This window comes from Diceros bicornis, chromosome 38 (assembly GCF_020826845.1).
Source record: "Diceros bicornis minor isolate mBicDic1 chromosome 38, mDicBic1.mat.cur, whole genome shotgun sequence".
In the NCBI taxonomy this organism is placed as follows: Eukaryota; Metazoa; Chordata; class Mammalia; order Perissodactyla; family Rhinocerotidae; genus Diceros; species Diceros bicornis.
The window spans coordinates 27,417,689-27,432,514 of record NC_080777.1 but is presented as its reverse complement, the minus strand read 5'-3'; the positions used below and the strand labels follow the sequence as shown (position 1 = coordinate 27,432,514).

Genomic DNA, 14,826 nt, shown 5'->3' with positions numbered 1-14,826 from the left:
ACATTGCCTTTGGCTAACCAATTTTGTGGCTATATACTATTATTTTGACACTTTATTTTATACCAGCTTAATGAGGAATGGTTAAAAGTGTTGGCTGTAGAATCAGATTTCTAGGTTTAAACAAGTCGCTTACATAATGGTTGTGGGCTTTCAAGAATTTCTCTTAACTCGCTGTGCCTTCGTTTCCTCATCTGTGCTTCACTGAGTATGGTGAAGCCCAAACGCAAGAACTATGTCAAGTGTATAGCACAGCACAGGAAAATAGACAGCACTCAGTGAAAGTTGTCTGTGATTATTATTATTGTTATCACTATTATTACCTGGAATTCAGCCTCCAGTGGAGATGGCTCACTGGGTGGGTCTCTCTTCTTCATGTTAGGTAGATATGAATGTAATTCAGACAAGCTCACTTCTGTTTCTCCAAACTGATTGTATTCCACCAAGGCCTGATGGATCAGGATATACTGTGCCTACAATTTCAAGCAAAAACACAGATAATTAACTGATAACTTACAGACCTACAAATCACATTTAAACAAATTATGTATTCCCTTAATTTTGTCATATTGGGACAATGTATGAAAAAGAAAACTGGCATGTATAACATTTATTTATCATTTTTTTAAATTGAGGTAATATATCATTTAAATATTCTGGAAGTTGGCTCTCACAGTTCTCTAGAATATGAGGAAATTTCATCTCAAGCTATTTTTCCAGAAAAAAAAAAAATAGCTAGTTAAATAGATTAGGCATCTACTATGTGGTGCACAACTTTTATCTTATTTCTAAAAATTAAAAAATATTATCTGTTACTTCCTTCAGTGACTTTATTGAGTCAGCAGGTCAAATTACTAATAATAAACTATAATAAATTTCACACTATATCTGAGAAAAAAAGCAAGTTAATATTCCACAGAGCACATTTAAAAAAAGACTTCTCTAGACCTAAAAACACAATATTCCAAACCCAGATTTAACAACTCCTAATCTTTTATCATATTTGAATCTACTATTTTAAAATACATTTTAATTAATTTATTTTAAATAAATGACATATTTCTGATAAAGTTCAAGCCTTTTTATTCACCACCTCCAGTCCTCTGAGTTTGGCTGTATCTTCCACTCTATTTTATTTTTCCACAGGAAATAATTTCTTTTTTTGTGTGTGATTCACAATTGTTTTTATATTTCTACACTAACATCTATGTATTCATAAACATTGTACATTTCTTAAAAATTACATAAATCGTATCCCATATGTTTCATTTGGTGACTTTGTTCACTCATTGTTTTCATCTGAGCCAGAGAGATAGATACAGACCTAGATTATTCTTTTCAATTGCAGCATCACTCGTGCACTACAAAGAGTCCATATATCCATATTTTGCTTGCCCATTAGCCTGTTGATACACATTTAGGTTGTTTCCAATTTTTTTGCTGTTCTAACAAGGCTGAATGCAATGAACAATCTTGCACACGTTTCTGGTTGTGCACACTGGTGCCTGCTTCTCTTGGGTCTGTACATATATGCGGAATTGCTGAGTCAAGTGCAGATATTTGCAATAGTAACCATCACTTACAATTACTGAGCACAGGCGTGTGTCAGCGACTGGTCTACATGCTGTACTTGGACGACTGTTTTGTCGTAGCTCTGTAAGTTACATACGATCATTACCTCCATTTTACAGACAACTTAACAGAGGCACAGAAACATTAAAAACTTGTAAAAGGGTGCACAGTATTAAGATTCAGAGTCAAGATTTGAAGCTTGGAAATCTAGTTCCAAAAACCAGGCTCTTAATCACTCTGCTATTCTGTCTCCCTAGCTATAATTTTATGAGATGCTGTCAAATCCATCTTCGGTGTTTCTATTTTTTCCCAATCTGATATATTTTAAAATATTTTTCATAGTCATCCTTCCACAGTGCTTTTAGCCGCTCTTGCAAAATGCTTCTGACTATGGTTGGTGCTTACCACTTACTTTAGTTGTCAGGAAATTAAAAGAGACCTATTTTCACCCTCTGTTTGAAGTTGAGAAGAGTCTGGATTTCTTTTAAGATCACTACTCCCACCACGAAAAGATTTAAGTCAGACAGCAAAAGCGAGGCTAGTGGCTGCAGGTTAGAGCATACCTCCACTTGAACCATCAGGCATCTCTGTCGCCTTAGCTTGACGACGTAGCCATACACATCCACCTTGTTCTCTGCCTCCAGGCCTTCCAGCATGGCGTCAATGCCGATATAGGTGCCTGTGCGTCCCACACCAGCGCTGACAAAACAAACAGGAAAGGGAAGGCGTGACCAGGCAGGGAAACATATGGAAGGCCAACAGGGTGAAGCAGAGAAGAGAATGTAAGTTTCTCCTCATGGATTGTTTCCCAAAATAGTAGCTGCAAAGGGGAGGCCGTCCCTAACAGCCCCAGGCGTAAGGTGCTGCTGTCCCTCCTGCCTTTACCTGCAGTGCACCACGATGGGGCCGCTGAAGAAGTTGCTGAAAGCGTTCACGCGCCGTCGCAGCTTGAGGAGCAGGTGAGGGTCCTCGGGCACCCCGTGGTCCGGCCAGCTGGTGAACTGGATGTGAGTCACCTCTCTTCCGGTTACTTTTTCTTTTTTCTAGTCAAGAGAGAATATTTCCTTTGAGATGATTTTTTTTCAAAGCAAAAGACCTGACATAAGTAGAAGGGAGGACCACTATGAAAAACCCCTTGTGCACGTTTTTCAGCCACAATTAGAGTTTCCTTTCCAATTAATAACTAGTCATTGAGATGCCATGCAGGATTGGAGTGCACTAACTAGTAAGCACAAACTTACCAGCAAGTAAGTAAGACACCGTAGGTGTAGCTGAAACTGCTAGGAACTTTCATGCTGCCAAGCCAAAAACAGACAAACAAAAAACCACAAAACAGAACCAAACACACAAAAAAATGGGGGTTGGTGGGTGGGTGTTAAAAGATATAAAGTAAAAGCCATTCGCACAGCTTTTTGAAATACTTCTGCCTGGTAGGCCAGCAAACAGGACTATTTGTCACGTGAAGACAGACTGATTAATTATTTGATTAACACAGTATTTGTTAAGCCCTCTTGTATTAGAAATGTCAACTCAGCCTGCAGAGAGAGAGCTGAGGAAAGTCAGCCCCAGATTACAGCTCGTGTTTGTTCCAATTCCAAGGTAACCACCAGAAGATGCATAATTCATAATTCTGTGACCAGGTATGAAGAAGAATCACCCACATTTAGATAACAGAAGAACCAACAAAACTTGGCTGGTTGTAATTTTCTGGTAGGACAGAACTGAATTAATTAAGAACAGTGAGGAAAGACTAATCAATGCAACCAGATCAGCCTTGACCTCTACTTATCACCCATATCTATGGTTTGGGGGTCTTCGTGACTTAGTCCATCATATATTTAGCCATGAACCATTGGTGGGATTGTTCCACAGCCTTCCATGGGCATAGTGGCTAGTGATACCATGGGAAACTGGGAAGGCCTTGGGAGAAATCCACAATTGATATTTTTTTCTTGCAGAAAATGTATCTGGACCACATGGAAACACAATGTGGATTACTAAAAACCCCCCAATAAATGGAATTCAGAGAAAATTTCAACCTATCTATAAAAACTTCCATTTTTAACAGCTTTATTAAGATATTTTTCACATACCATAAAGTTCATTCATTTAAAGTGTAAATTTTTTTTATTATATTCACAGAGTTGTAAAATCATCACCATTATCTAAGGACATTGTCATTACCCCAAAAAAGAAACCCATACTGATTAGCAGTCATTCCTATTCTTGCTCCAACCCCCTAAGTCCCAAGCAATCACTAATAAACTTTCTCTCTCCATAAATTTGCCAATTCTGGACTTTTCATATAAATAGAATCATATAATATGTGTGAAGACTTCCATTTTAACTATTGTTTAAGGCCACACTGACAGTTTTCTTTACTGAACTAAACATTTTATCTCTCCTACATAGTCAGAACTTTATACTCCTTACACTAGTCTCTAATTGTTCCATTTGTATAAATATTCTTTCCATAAGGGTGATAAACCCATTGAGAAAAGGGACCATTTTATCATTCATTCATTCAATAATTCAGTCATTTGTTCAAAAGATTTAATGAGCCCCTTTCTTTTTACTTCAAGTGTCACAGCATTGTGAATACTTTTGATGTGACCTGGACAAAAACCTGTAACTTGACCTGACCCTCTTGGCTTTTGTCATTGTTCTAAACCAGCTCTTCCTCCTGTAGGTCATTAAAAATAATTTTTCCCAGATATATTTTAATTTCTCACATTTAATATTCCATAATTGTATTTTTATACAAACAGTATGAAAATAAAATTATGTAATAAAACAAACTCACATTTGTAACATTCAGCTTCTGAATGATATAATCTGGACATCTTTTGTGCTCATTGATTTTCACAACAACATCTCCAAAAGCCCGGCTGCCCTCTTCCATTGATGGCCAGTATTCTGCACACTTGTTCTATATTTTAAAAAATCATTAATTATTCCAGTTTTTCATTTAAACAAATTTGTTTATTAAACAGTTTTTTAAAAGAAACAAAACAAAAATTTATTCTTCTGAAATTCTCAAAATATTTGTATATTCTCCTTTGTGATGCTTGAAATGTATTCTATTTCCCAGGAATGTGTCCTGAAGGATTTCCTAACTATCTAGCAGAAGGATGATCTTCCCAGGCTTAGTTGCATGTTAAAAGATGACATGTTTGGTGGTCAGCAGAAATGCTGTTGTTGCATGTGGTTAATTTCAGGCTGGGGGATGGGCAGGCTTTCAAGCTTCCTAAGGTAACATTACATGAATGACCACCTACCTGCCCCAGGTCAGTTTTGTGTCAAGGATTCACAAGTACTTGTGAAATCTGCACATAGAAACGTACAGAACTTATGACAATACCCCAAAGAAATAGGAATCGAATATAACTCCAGCAATTAAGCAGAAGCATTTTAATTTTATTCATACATACATATATTTATATATGTCAAAATTTTATTTTTCTACATGTATGAAAATTTAAATCAAGCATTATACTGATTAAAATAGAGAACTGTGTGTTTTAGCCATCAAGCACATATCTGTGGTTTTTTGAAATGCAGTTCAACACTCTCTTTTCCTAACCCCAGGCTCCACCCTATGAAGCCATAAACCTTCACCTTATGAATCGCCGGGGTCCTTACCCTGTTTCCTTCTTCACATCGAGTGACCATGACAATAACCGTGGCTTTCTGTTCCCAGATCATCCGCCAGAAATCATCAACAGTTTCATCCCTGGGACCTAGGAAGTAAACAAATACAAACTGATAAGAAGTATCTTCTTAAAAGTGCTACAAAACAATTTTTTCAAAAAGAATATTGGACTATCAGATAAATTACCTTGTGCAGCAATGTATTTCCTGGGTTCTTTGAAACCCTGTTCAAAACACACACAAAGGTATATCATTTACTGAACACTCCATTATTCATTTACATGTAAAACTGTGAGTTAGAGGAAGTTGCTTTAGATCCACCATTCTTGGTTCTAATTTTCCTGGGTATTTTCAGATTATAAGGGGGATTTTATTAACTCATGATCAGGCAATTAATTGTGCCAAATATGTTAGTTAGCATTACAAACAATATTCATGACTTTGTGTCTTTGATATATTCCCAAAACAATTTAAAAAACTAGACTTCACCCTCATCTAGGGTGATGCAGTAATTTACAAGAGTAATCCAGTCATTCCCATATTTTATATCCTGCCAACCCCTACAGCACCATCTGCCACAATTTACACCTCCTTACCAGACACATAGCTACTTTGGGGATTTTTACTCAATTTCTTTCAATAAATCACTCTGAGATTACCCCATACTTCTACCTTACAACTAGTGCTGGGATACACTGATGATTCCCCAGACTCTTTTTTTGCCATTCTAGGTAAAAGATACAATAATTTTCATTTCATTAAGTATAACGCCTGCTTTCTCCACTCCTGTTAGAAAGGCAAAGAAGGAGTACAGAGACAGAATATTGTGCTAATGCCTTCCAAAACTATCTCATATTCCTTAAATTCACCTCAGCAATCAGAGAAGCCCGTCAGAGAGGTAACCTTTGCCATTACATGAAACTCAGTCACATGGGCCACAAGAATTCATGATTAATCTCAGTAACTTCTTGAAACTTCTATCTCATGATATAGTATTACCCATACAGTCATTCATTCAACAAGTACTGATTGAATGTCTACAATATGTCAAGTACCTATCTAAAAGCTGAAGACACATGCTTTCCAGGAGCTCCCAGCTCCACTGGAGAAACTAACTGGATAGCATAATTACCATATATATTTGAATAGAAAATAGAGATTATTTTTCTTCCAGAGACTATCTAAATCCTTATAAAATCTCCTCTCAATTACTTTACTTTGAAGAACAAATTATTATTTGGAAAAGACACTATACACTAAAGTAAACTTGATCAATGCTAATCGTGAAGACCTACAGAGGTCACTTGTAGAATCAATTAAAATAGAGGTGGAAATTATGACAGTACTAGTAATTATTTTTGCACTATGACCTCACATTTGTTAGCGTTGGTTGTCATTGTACACAGCCTTTTGAGGATCGTATGAAAAAGGAATAGAGACAGAAATTGCCTTGTAGATATCATGAACACATGTCAGGGAAGGAGATATTTGTTGCTTGGGATAGATTTTCCAGGGATGACAGTAAGCAAGAATACACGAAGTATTATGTCTCTGACAAAGTTGATGGGAGGCAGGACACTGTACAGGTTACAGTGCTATCTCTAGAGAGAGAACACTTGAGAAAAAAACCCAGCTCTGCTTCTACTAGCAAAGTAGGGAACACCTCAAAGAGTTGTTGTGAATTTTAATTGAATTAGTATATGTAAGGCACTTAAAATGGTGACTGATAAATAGCAAACATACTATACAAAAATTGTATTATTATTGTCATAATAGCTATCATAATCATGAATGGCAAGAATTTTGCTTTGGAAAAATCATTAGACGTCTCAAAAAGGAAATTAATTAATGATTAGGACACAGATATTCTCTATCTAAGTAGAAAATATTTTAAAATTGTTCTATAACTTTACATAAACTGTGTGTAGTGAATAATGTTCCCCAAAAACTCATGTCTACCCAGAACCTCAGGATGTGACCTTATTTGGAAATGGGGTCTTTGTGGATGTAATTTGTTAAGATGAGATTACACTGAATGAAGATGGGTCCTAAACCCAATGACCAGTGTCTTTATGAGAAAAAGGAGACACAGTAACATAGAGACACTCAGGGAAGAAAGCCCTGTGATGTTGCAGGCACAGATTGGAGTGACACAGCCACAAGCCAAGGAAAGCTAAGAATTGCCAGGAGCCACCAGAAGCTAGAAAGAGGCAAGGAAGAATTTTTCCCTGAGCTTTCAGAGGGAGCATGGCTCTGCTGACACCTTGATTTCGGACTTCTAGCCTCCAGAGCTGTGAGAGAATTAATTTCCATTGTTCTAAGCCACCCAGTTTGTGGTACTTTATGCCAGCCCTAGGAATCTAATACACTGTGTAAATTAATAAATAAATTATTATAATTTGACCATTTCCCCTACTCCACTAAAAGTTTATATATTCAAGTAGACCAAAACAAAGAAAGAAAGAAAGGAAAACCATCTATTTCAATTGCTTTTTCTTTGAGAAAAATTTGGGAATTACCTTATAAACCAGCATATATGGTAGCATGACATAGACTTTTTCAACTATATGATTGTCAAAAAAAATTTTGGTAGTCACTTTTTTGGCAGTCTGTGTGGAAATAAGCACTTTCATGCATTGCTGGTGGAATGTAAATTGGTGCAACCCCAGTGGAGGACCATTTATAGTCTTTTAAAACTATAAATGCATAATCTTTTTGACCTGGCACTTCTTTTTTTTTTTTTTTTTTTTTTTGTTAAAGATTTTATTTATTTTTTTACCCCCCAAAGCCGCAGTAGATAGTTGTATGTCATAGTTGCACATCCTTCTAGTTGCTGTATGTGGACGCGGCCTCAGCATGGCCGGAGAAGCGGTGCGTTGGTGCGCGCCCAGGATCCGAACCCGGGCTGCCAGCAGCGGAGCGCGCGCACTTAAGCGCTAAGCTACAGGGCCGGCCCTGACCTGGCACTTATTCTTTTAGGAGTTTACCCTATAAATATACAGAAACCCGCTGTGAAATAATATGAGTCAAGACTATTTATTAAACCATTGTTTGTAATAGCAGAAGATTAGAAACCACATTTAATGTTCATTAACATAGGAACTCATTGAACATTACAATGCAGTTACACCATGAGTTACTTTAAAAATATAAAAGAAAGATGTAGAAATGCTCTGTGTCTGGAATCAAGAAACTATAGCTGGTGAGCCAAATTTAGCATGGCCTGATTTTGTAAATGAATTTTTTTGAAACACAGTCACATCAGGTATTGTCTGTGGAAGTGTGTCCACTCGATTGCAGAGCTGAATAGTTGAGACAGAGATGATATGCCCAAGATATTGACTATCTGGCTCCTTACAAAAACTTTGCCAACCCCTGCTCTTTATAATGATATTCTATATGTCCAAGATATATATTTTAGGTGAAAAAAGCATGGTACAGAACAGAGTGAATATTATGTTAAAATTTTTGGATAAAAGGGAGGATAATAAATGTTGATGTTTTCTTGCTTATGTATAAAGAGACTCTAGCTGGGTAAATAAGAAACAACATAGAGGTGACCTCTTCTGGTAGGTGGGGGCACTGGGCAAATGGTGAGTTGAGTATGAGGAAGATTTTTTTTGAGTTTATATATATTTTTATACTGCTTAAAAATTTTTTAACTCATGATGTATTATTTATTTATTTAACAATTATATAATAAATTAAATTTTAAAATATTTTGGATAAATTAACCATGTACCAATATTTGGTTTTGGACAAATACAATGAACAGATGATCTAGGTCAATGAAGATCATCCTGGCTGGAATACAATGTTATGTAACTGAAACACAACCATTTGGAGTCAGACAGGCCTGGGTATGAATCCCAACTCAAACTTTTGCTAAGTGAACAAGAGCAAAGCAGCTGGTTAACCAGAGCCTCCCAAACCTCACCTCTACCGCAAGCATAGTGCACAGGCCAGGGCAAATGCGGGCTCTTAGAAGAAATAGATACATAGATCCTTTAGTCTAATATCCAACACATTATAGACACAAAGTATTTTAGTTCTTAGTATCATTTTGTCTGGAAAAATTCTATATTACACCTACTATATAGGCAAATAATAAATAACTATTCTTGCAAATATTACTGATTTAGTTGTTTATATCAGTGACATTATAGGCTTACTTCAAACTATTTCTGACATTTCTAAAATTTTTCCATGACAAAGAAGGAACTAAATGTAATGCATAGATACAATAAAAATGACCAGTGACAAAATGACGAAGACATAAAATAATCTGGCAGTTATGCATTTTTACTCACATCAATATAGCTGGCATTGATATAATTTGACCCTGCATCTCCATTTATATCAGAGAGTTCAACACGGTTGTAATCATCTATTCAAAGAAAATAAACATAAATAAATGAAATAATGAATAATCAAGTAGCCTAAATATACATAAATCCAATTCTCAATGAGTACTTACAAGGAAGGATGTCAACATAACGGTTTTTATTTTGGTTAAAGGGTTTTCGAGCATCCTTGATAGAAAACTTGCTGAACACCCGTGGAATGCTCTGAAAGACACAAAGATCCTTTGGGTCACAGCAGATTCAAGAACAATAATTTTTCCCTTGCCACTTATCATTTTGAGCAAATGAGACATCCTCTAATGTATTTCCTTTATACTGATGAACAAGTTGCATATGGTAATTGAAATTAATGTTATTAGAAATTATGCGAAAAACACTTTAAAAAATGATTGGTGGACTACTTTCAGAATAAATCCCGAGTGACAGCAAATTTAGAATTAATTGTTCTGCCACTTTAAAATTCATTTAAAAATACATACTTGGATGATTACCTAGAGTACAAGTACAAAATCTGCCAAATATGTTTGGGGACACCACTTCGTAACTGGTAATAATATAGTGAGACATTATTTTGAAATGTTTACTGGTTCCAAGACCATGAGTCTCTCTGGTCTGTAAATATCTGCTAACAATGTCTGCTCTGACTATGTTGCAGTATTTTATGTGGGATAAATTATAAAGGCAAATGGTAATACAATACATTTGAAATGGAATTATCTTGATCATTGAGAAAAATTTCTCATCATCTATCAAGAAGAACACACACCTGAAATTCAGCCAGAAAAAGTCTTCCTTCGTCAGCAATCTTTTTCTTGTAAGTGTCCAACAAAATATCTGCATGGATTGGCTCCACGTTCATCAGCTGTTTCTCATCATCTTGAAACATATTAAAGATTCAGGACTGATGTTATGTCTAGCTTTCAAATCTTCATATAAATTTTATTTAACTTATATCTTGGCTTCAAATCTTAGCTTCTCTCCTTCTCCACGCATTTCACCTGGAAACTCTTGCTCACATATAAAGATTCCCCTATAAACCCATGACTTCTAAATCCTGTGCTCCAGCCCTTCTTCTGGACTTTATCTTAATCTTTCAGACTTACTCTCAGGTTTTCTATAAAGTTATCCCATAGGTTCCTCAAAGTCAACATGTTCAGAGTGAAAATCATTTTTCCTTTATTCTAGCATTTCAAATCTCAGGAACACGACCACCATTCACAAAGTAATTTGATATTGAAACTTCCAAGTCCTCCAAGATGTCTCCCTCTACCTATAGCCAATAGGGTATCAGGTCCATTCCATCCCTCCTGCCAGCGGTCAGTTTCAGGTGCTCCTACTTACCCATGTAACTACATCTTCCTAACTCCTCTCCCTGTCTCCAGTCTTTCCCCAAACTAATTTATCTCTTAAACTGCTACAAATTAATCTTCTGAGATACTAACATGAGCAGGCAACTCTACTTGTTTAGAAAAAAAAAAAAAAAAACCAACACTATTGTTAGTGTTCCGTTGCCTAAAAGCTAAAGTTTAAATGCTTTATGTGATACATGAGCCCTTTTGTAATCTCACCCAACCCATCTTAACCACACTATTTCCCACGCGCTTTCTTTACACCTGATGTGTGAATATTCTCCAAGTGCATCACACAATTTCATATGCCCATGTCTCTGCACATATTGTGCTCTCTGGGTAGGATGTCCTTCCTCACTGTCTATGTTTAGAGCTCAGATTCCAGGGCATAAAGTGGTGAGTGAGCAAGGAAAACCTCCCTGCCTTCACAAAGCTCACATCCTAAGTAGGGGAGGAGAGTTAACAAACAAATGAAATAGCTAATGTAATGTCAGGTAGTGATTGACTCTGCAAAGGAAAATAAAGCCTACTGAGGAGCTCCAAAGAACCAATTCTAAAGCTCCTGCTGACGGACTTGGTCCTGCTCTTGCCAAAGGGAAACCCTTCAAAGACAAGTTAATACGAGATGATGGTGGGGTTCTGAAATTCCTCCTGTCTTGATTATGAGAAAACAAATCATTTTCTCTGTTGTAAACATAGTTTCAATTTCTTTAACTCCATTCCCTTTTACTGGATCAAGCATCACATTTGAAAAAAGAAATTAAAGAAATAATGTAAAAGTTGGAAAAAAAAGAGAAAAAATGGAATTTGTTTTCCTCTCCTAGGTCAAATTACAATTTTTTGTCATATCCATAAATGTGCCTTTAGTGGGAATAACTACCACCCCGCCATTGCAGGGCTTGATCACACTTACCACCTGTGCTTCTCTGACTTTCCATCTGCTTTTCCCTCCATCACTCTCGCATTGGTTGGTCCAATGTTTCCCCACAATCTTAGGAGACCTAAATTCCTGCAGTTTTCTATCTTCTATCTTTCTAAATGCCCATACACATTCAATGACTATGGCATTTATTAAATTGCTGTCATATTTATCAATATTTTTGTCTTTCTCTATTAGATTTTAAACCCTTTACAAGCAGAGTCTGTGGCCTGTCACTGCTGGCACAATATTTGGCATATAGTCTAAAATTCATAGATACTTGCTAATTGAATAAAAAAATAAATGAATTCAAGTTTCATCATTGTATCAACAGAGGAAGTCCAGGTTAGGTAAAGGTTGAATTTTTATTTTAAATGAATGGATTCAAATGTGGGGGAGATATTTGCCAGTAAAAAAATATGCATACTTACCCCTTTCAACAAGCTCCTGTTGTTCATCTAAATTGCTGTGAAAATAAGAAATGGAAGTTTCTGTATTCTTAAGAAACTGAGAATTCAGTTGGCATTCAATTTATATTTAATGAATGTATTGAAGGAAGGAGGGAATGGAGGCAGGGAGGATAAAAAGGAAATGAGGGGAAGAGAAGGAAGGAACGAAGGAAGGGCGGGGAAGGGGACCATGATGGGAGGGGACAGAAGAAAGAAGAAGGGAAGAGAGGCAGGCAATGGAGGAGGGAGAAGGAGAGGAAAGAAAAAGCAGAGGAGGAAGAACCAACCAAGGGTTGTCTGCTAAACTCAGAGAAGTGACTAAATTATTTGAAAACTCTTGTTTTCCATAAAATGTGGTTGTTTCTGGCCAAAGGAATACATACACTCCCCTAAATATTTCTCTCTCTTCTATTGCCTTTGTCATTCCTAGCTTCCTCTGACGGACTTTGTACTAAAAGAACAGACACACATTCTTCTCATTGGCTATTATTAAAAGAAATCCATAACATTATTAGTGAATGTAGAAAATATTAATGATACCAGCTTGAGACAAGGTTGACATAAGGGAAGCCATACTGTAGAAAAGAAAAACTCTATTGTAACTTTGAATGACCTCTGACTAACCAACCCAGCTGGATCTGCACCCTCCAGGGGATCTAACTGCTCTGTAGATTTTACGACCCCTGCTTGTGCATGTACCTCCCAGCTGTGATAAGATGATAACTTTGTTTTTTTGAGTTCCTTAGGAATGTGATGACCCCCAAACAGAGAATCTGTGCTGACAGCCATCATCAATGAAAACTGAAAGATCTGGTGTGGCCCCCCCAGTCTGTAACACCAGAAGGTCAACATTCCTAACCCCCTCCCCAACAACCCAATGGCCTATATAACTGCTGTAAGATTTTGTGCCCCCTTAAGATGGTTCTTTTGGACATGAGTCAGCCATCTTCCCTCTTGCTAACAAGCTGTAATAAAAAAGTCCTATTTCTCCTACCACCTTGCCTCTTGACTATTGGTATGTCTTGCGGCGAGCAGAAGGCCCCACGTTGGGTGGTAACATTAATATTTCATGTAAACCAACAAAGCCCGTACGAAAAGTCTTTGATCGAAAGTTCAGTGATGACCTGAGCTTCATGCTGTCTTCTCATTTTTCACTTAACTGGTTCGAAACTTGCCTCATAATGGGTGCTTTCATTGTTATTATCACTATTATTTTTTCATTTTGAAATCAACTCTTACCTGGATCTTTTCTTATGCAGATCATAGATTTTATAGAGGACAATCAGCAGGGCTATTGATGTCACAATAATAAGAAATACCAGAAATATAATCAAGGCTTTAGAATTATCTAGAAATAAAAAACAACACATGAAGAGAGTTTATTATGTTAAATGTTTTGTTGGATTCTTTGAATAATCACCTGCAAAGTACTTTACATTTTAATATTTTATTTGTTTTGAGATTTTCAAAAAATAAAATTTTTAGAATGAGATCAAATGCAAGAAATTCTTGATTTTGTGAATTTTGCCTCTATCATTCAGAACCAATAAAAACATTTCATATTTTAAGAGAGTAATTAGAGTATAGAAGAGCAATTCTCTTCCCTTCCATTAAATAATGTCCTTTTATGAGATACTGTCATTTAGATTTAACTCTTTCAGTCACCCCATTTTGAAGGGATCAAAGAAGTAATCTAGTTGTTATAATTCTCAGAGAGAAAGTCATATAGTTTAACGTTATTTGCAGAAGTGGGTGGCCTCCTACGGGGATCAGAAACTCCTCTGTCCCACAAAGATGAACTTTCTTAGCTACTCATTGAGGTATAAAATCAATTAACCAAGGGACAAAAATTGTTTGACCCTACAGTTAGGATTAGATTTACCCTGAGGTAAATTTTCACTAAGGTTTAATGTGAAATCATGCCTTTTCTTGGAGGAAGGGCAGAGAAAAGAAAGTGTGTTGGAATATCCCCTGCCCTGAATTAGTATATCATACTCTTCATATACGGTGAAAATGCAGCAAAATAATGCAACAATTAAAGGCCTCGGCTTCAGAACCAGACTGTTGAGGTTCCAATCCCAGCTCTGCCACTTCCTAGTTGGGTCCTTAGCCAGAATCCTTATTATCTTTGTGTCTCTACTCTCTAATCCCTAAAGTGAGGTTAAATGAGTTGATTCACAGTAAACATTTAGCACAGTGCCTGGGATGTAGAAAATACTAATTATTCACTATTCACAAACAAATAGTTTTGAGTCTTACTGTGAATTTAGTGACTCAAAATATCTTGGAGAACAAAACAAAGATCCCTGTCCTCTTGGAACTGACCATCTAGGGAGGAAAGACAGACAATTCACAATTATGTAATATATAAGCAAATGGTGAAGTAGGTCAGAAGATGATCAAGAACGTGAGAAAGTACAGGAGTTGGCTCAGTGGATATCTGAGGGATGCGTGTTCCAGGCAGATGTATAGTCACAGCAAGAATCTGAAGGCAGGAGCATGCTGGCATGTCCAATGAACAGCAA

The 14,826-nt window shown here is 36.6% G+C and overlaps 1 protein-coding gene across 1 annotated transcript in view; it reads right to left on the bottom strand.

The window, feature by feature from the left end:
* Nucleotides 1-14,826, bottom strand: part of PTPRC (protein tyrosine phosphatase receptor type C) — a 113,670-nt gene that overhangs the window by 13,106 nt on the left and 85,738 nt on the right. Inside the window, exons 16-26 of the mRNA XM_058533744.1 lie at nt 13,541-13,649; nt 12,284-12,318; nt 10,351-10,460; nt 9,698-9,788; nt 9,531-9,607; nt 5,408-5,444; nt 5,212-5,309; nt 4,373-4,498; nt 2,455-2,612; nt 2,133-2,268; nt 321-470 (exon numbers count right to left, since the gene is read on the bottom strand). Coding sequence (XP_058389727.1) covers nt 321-470; nt 2,133-2,268; nt 2,455-2,612; nt 4,373-4,498; nt 5,212-5,309; nt 5,408-5,444; nt 9,531-9,607; nt 9,698-9,788; nt 10,351-10,460; nt 12,284-12,318; nt 13,541-13,649 — 1,127 coding nt within the window. The remainder of the gene's footprint in view (nt 1-320; nt 471-2,132; nt 2,269-2,454; nt 2,613-4,372; nt 4,499-5,211; nt 5,310-5,407; nt 5,445-9,530; nt 9,608-9,697; nt 9,789-10,350; nt 10,461-12,283; nt 12,319-13,540; nt 13,650-14,826) is intronic.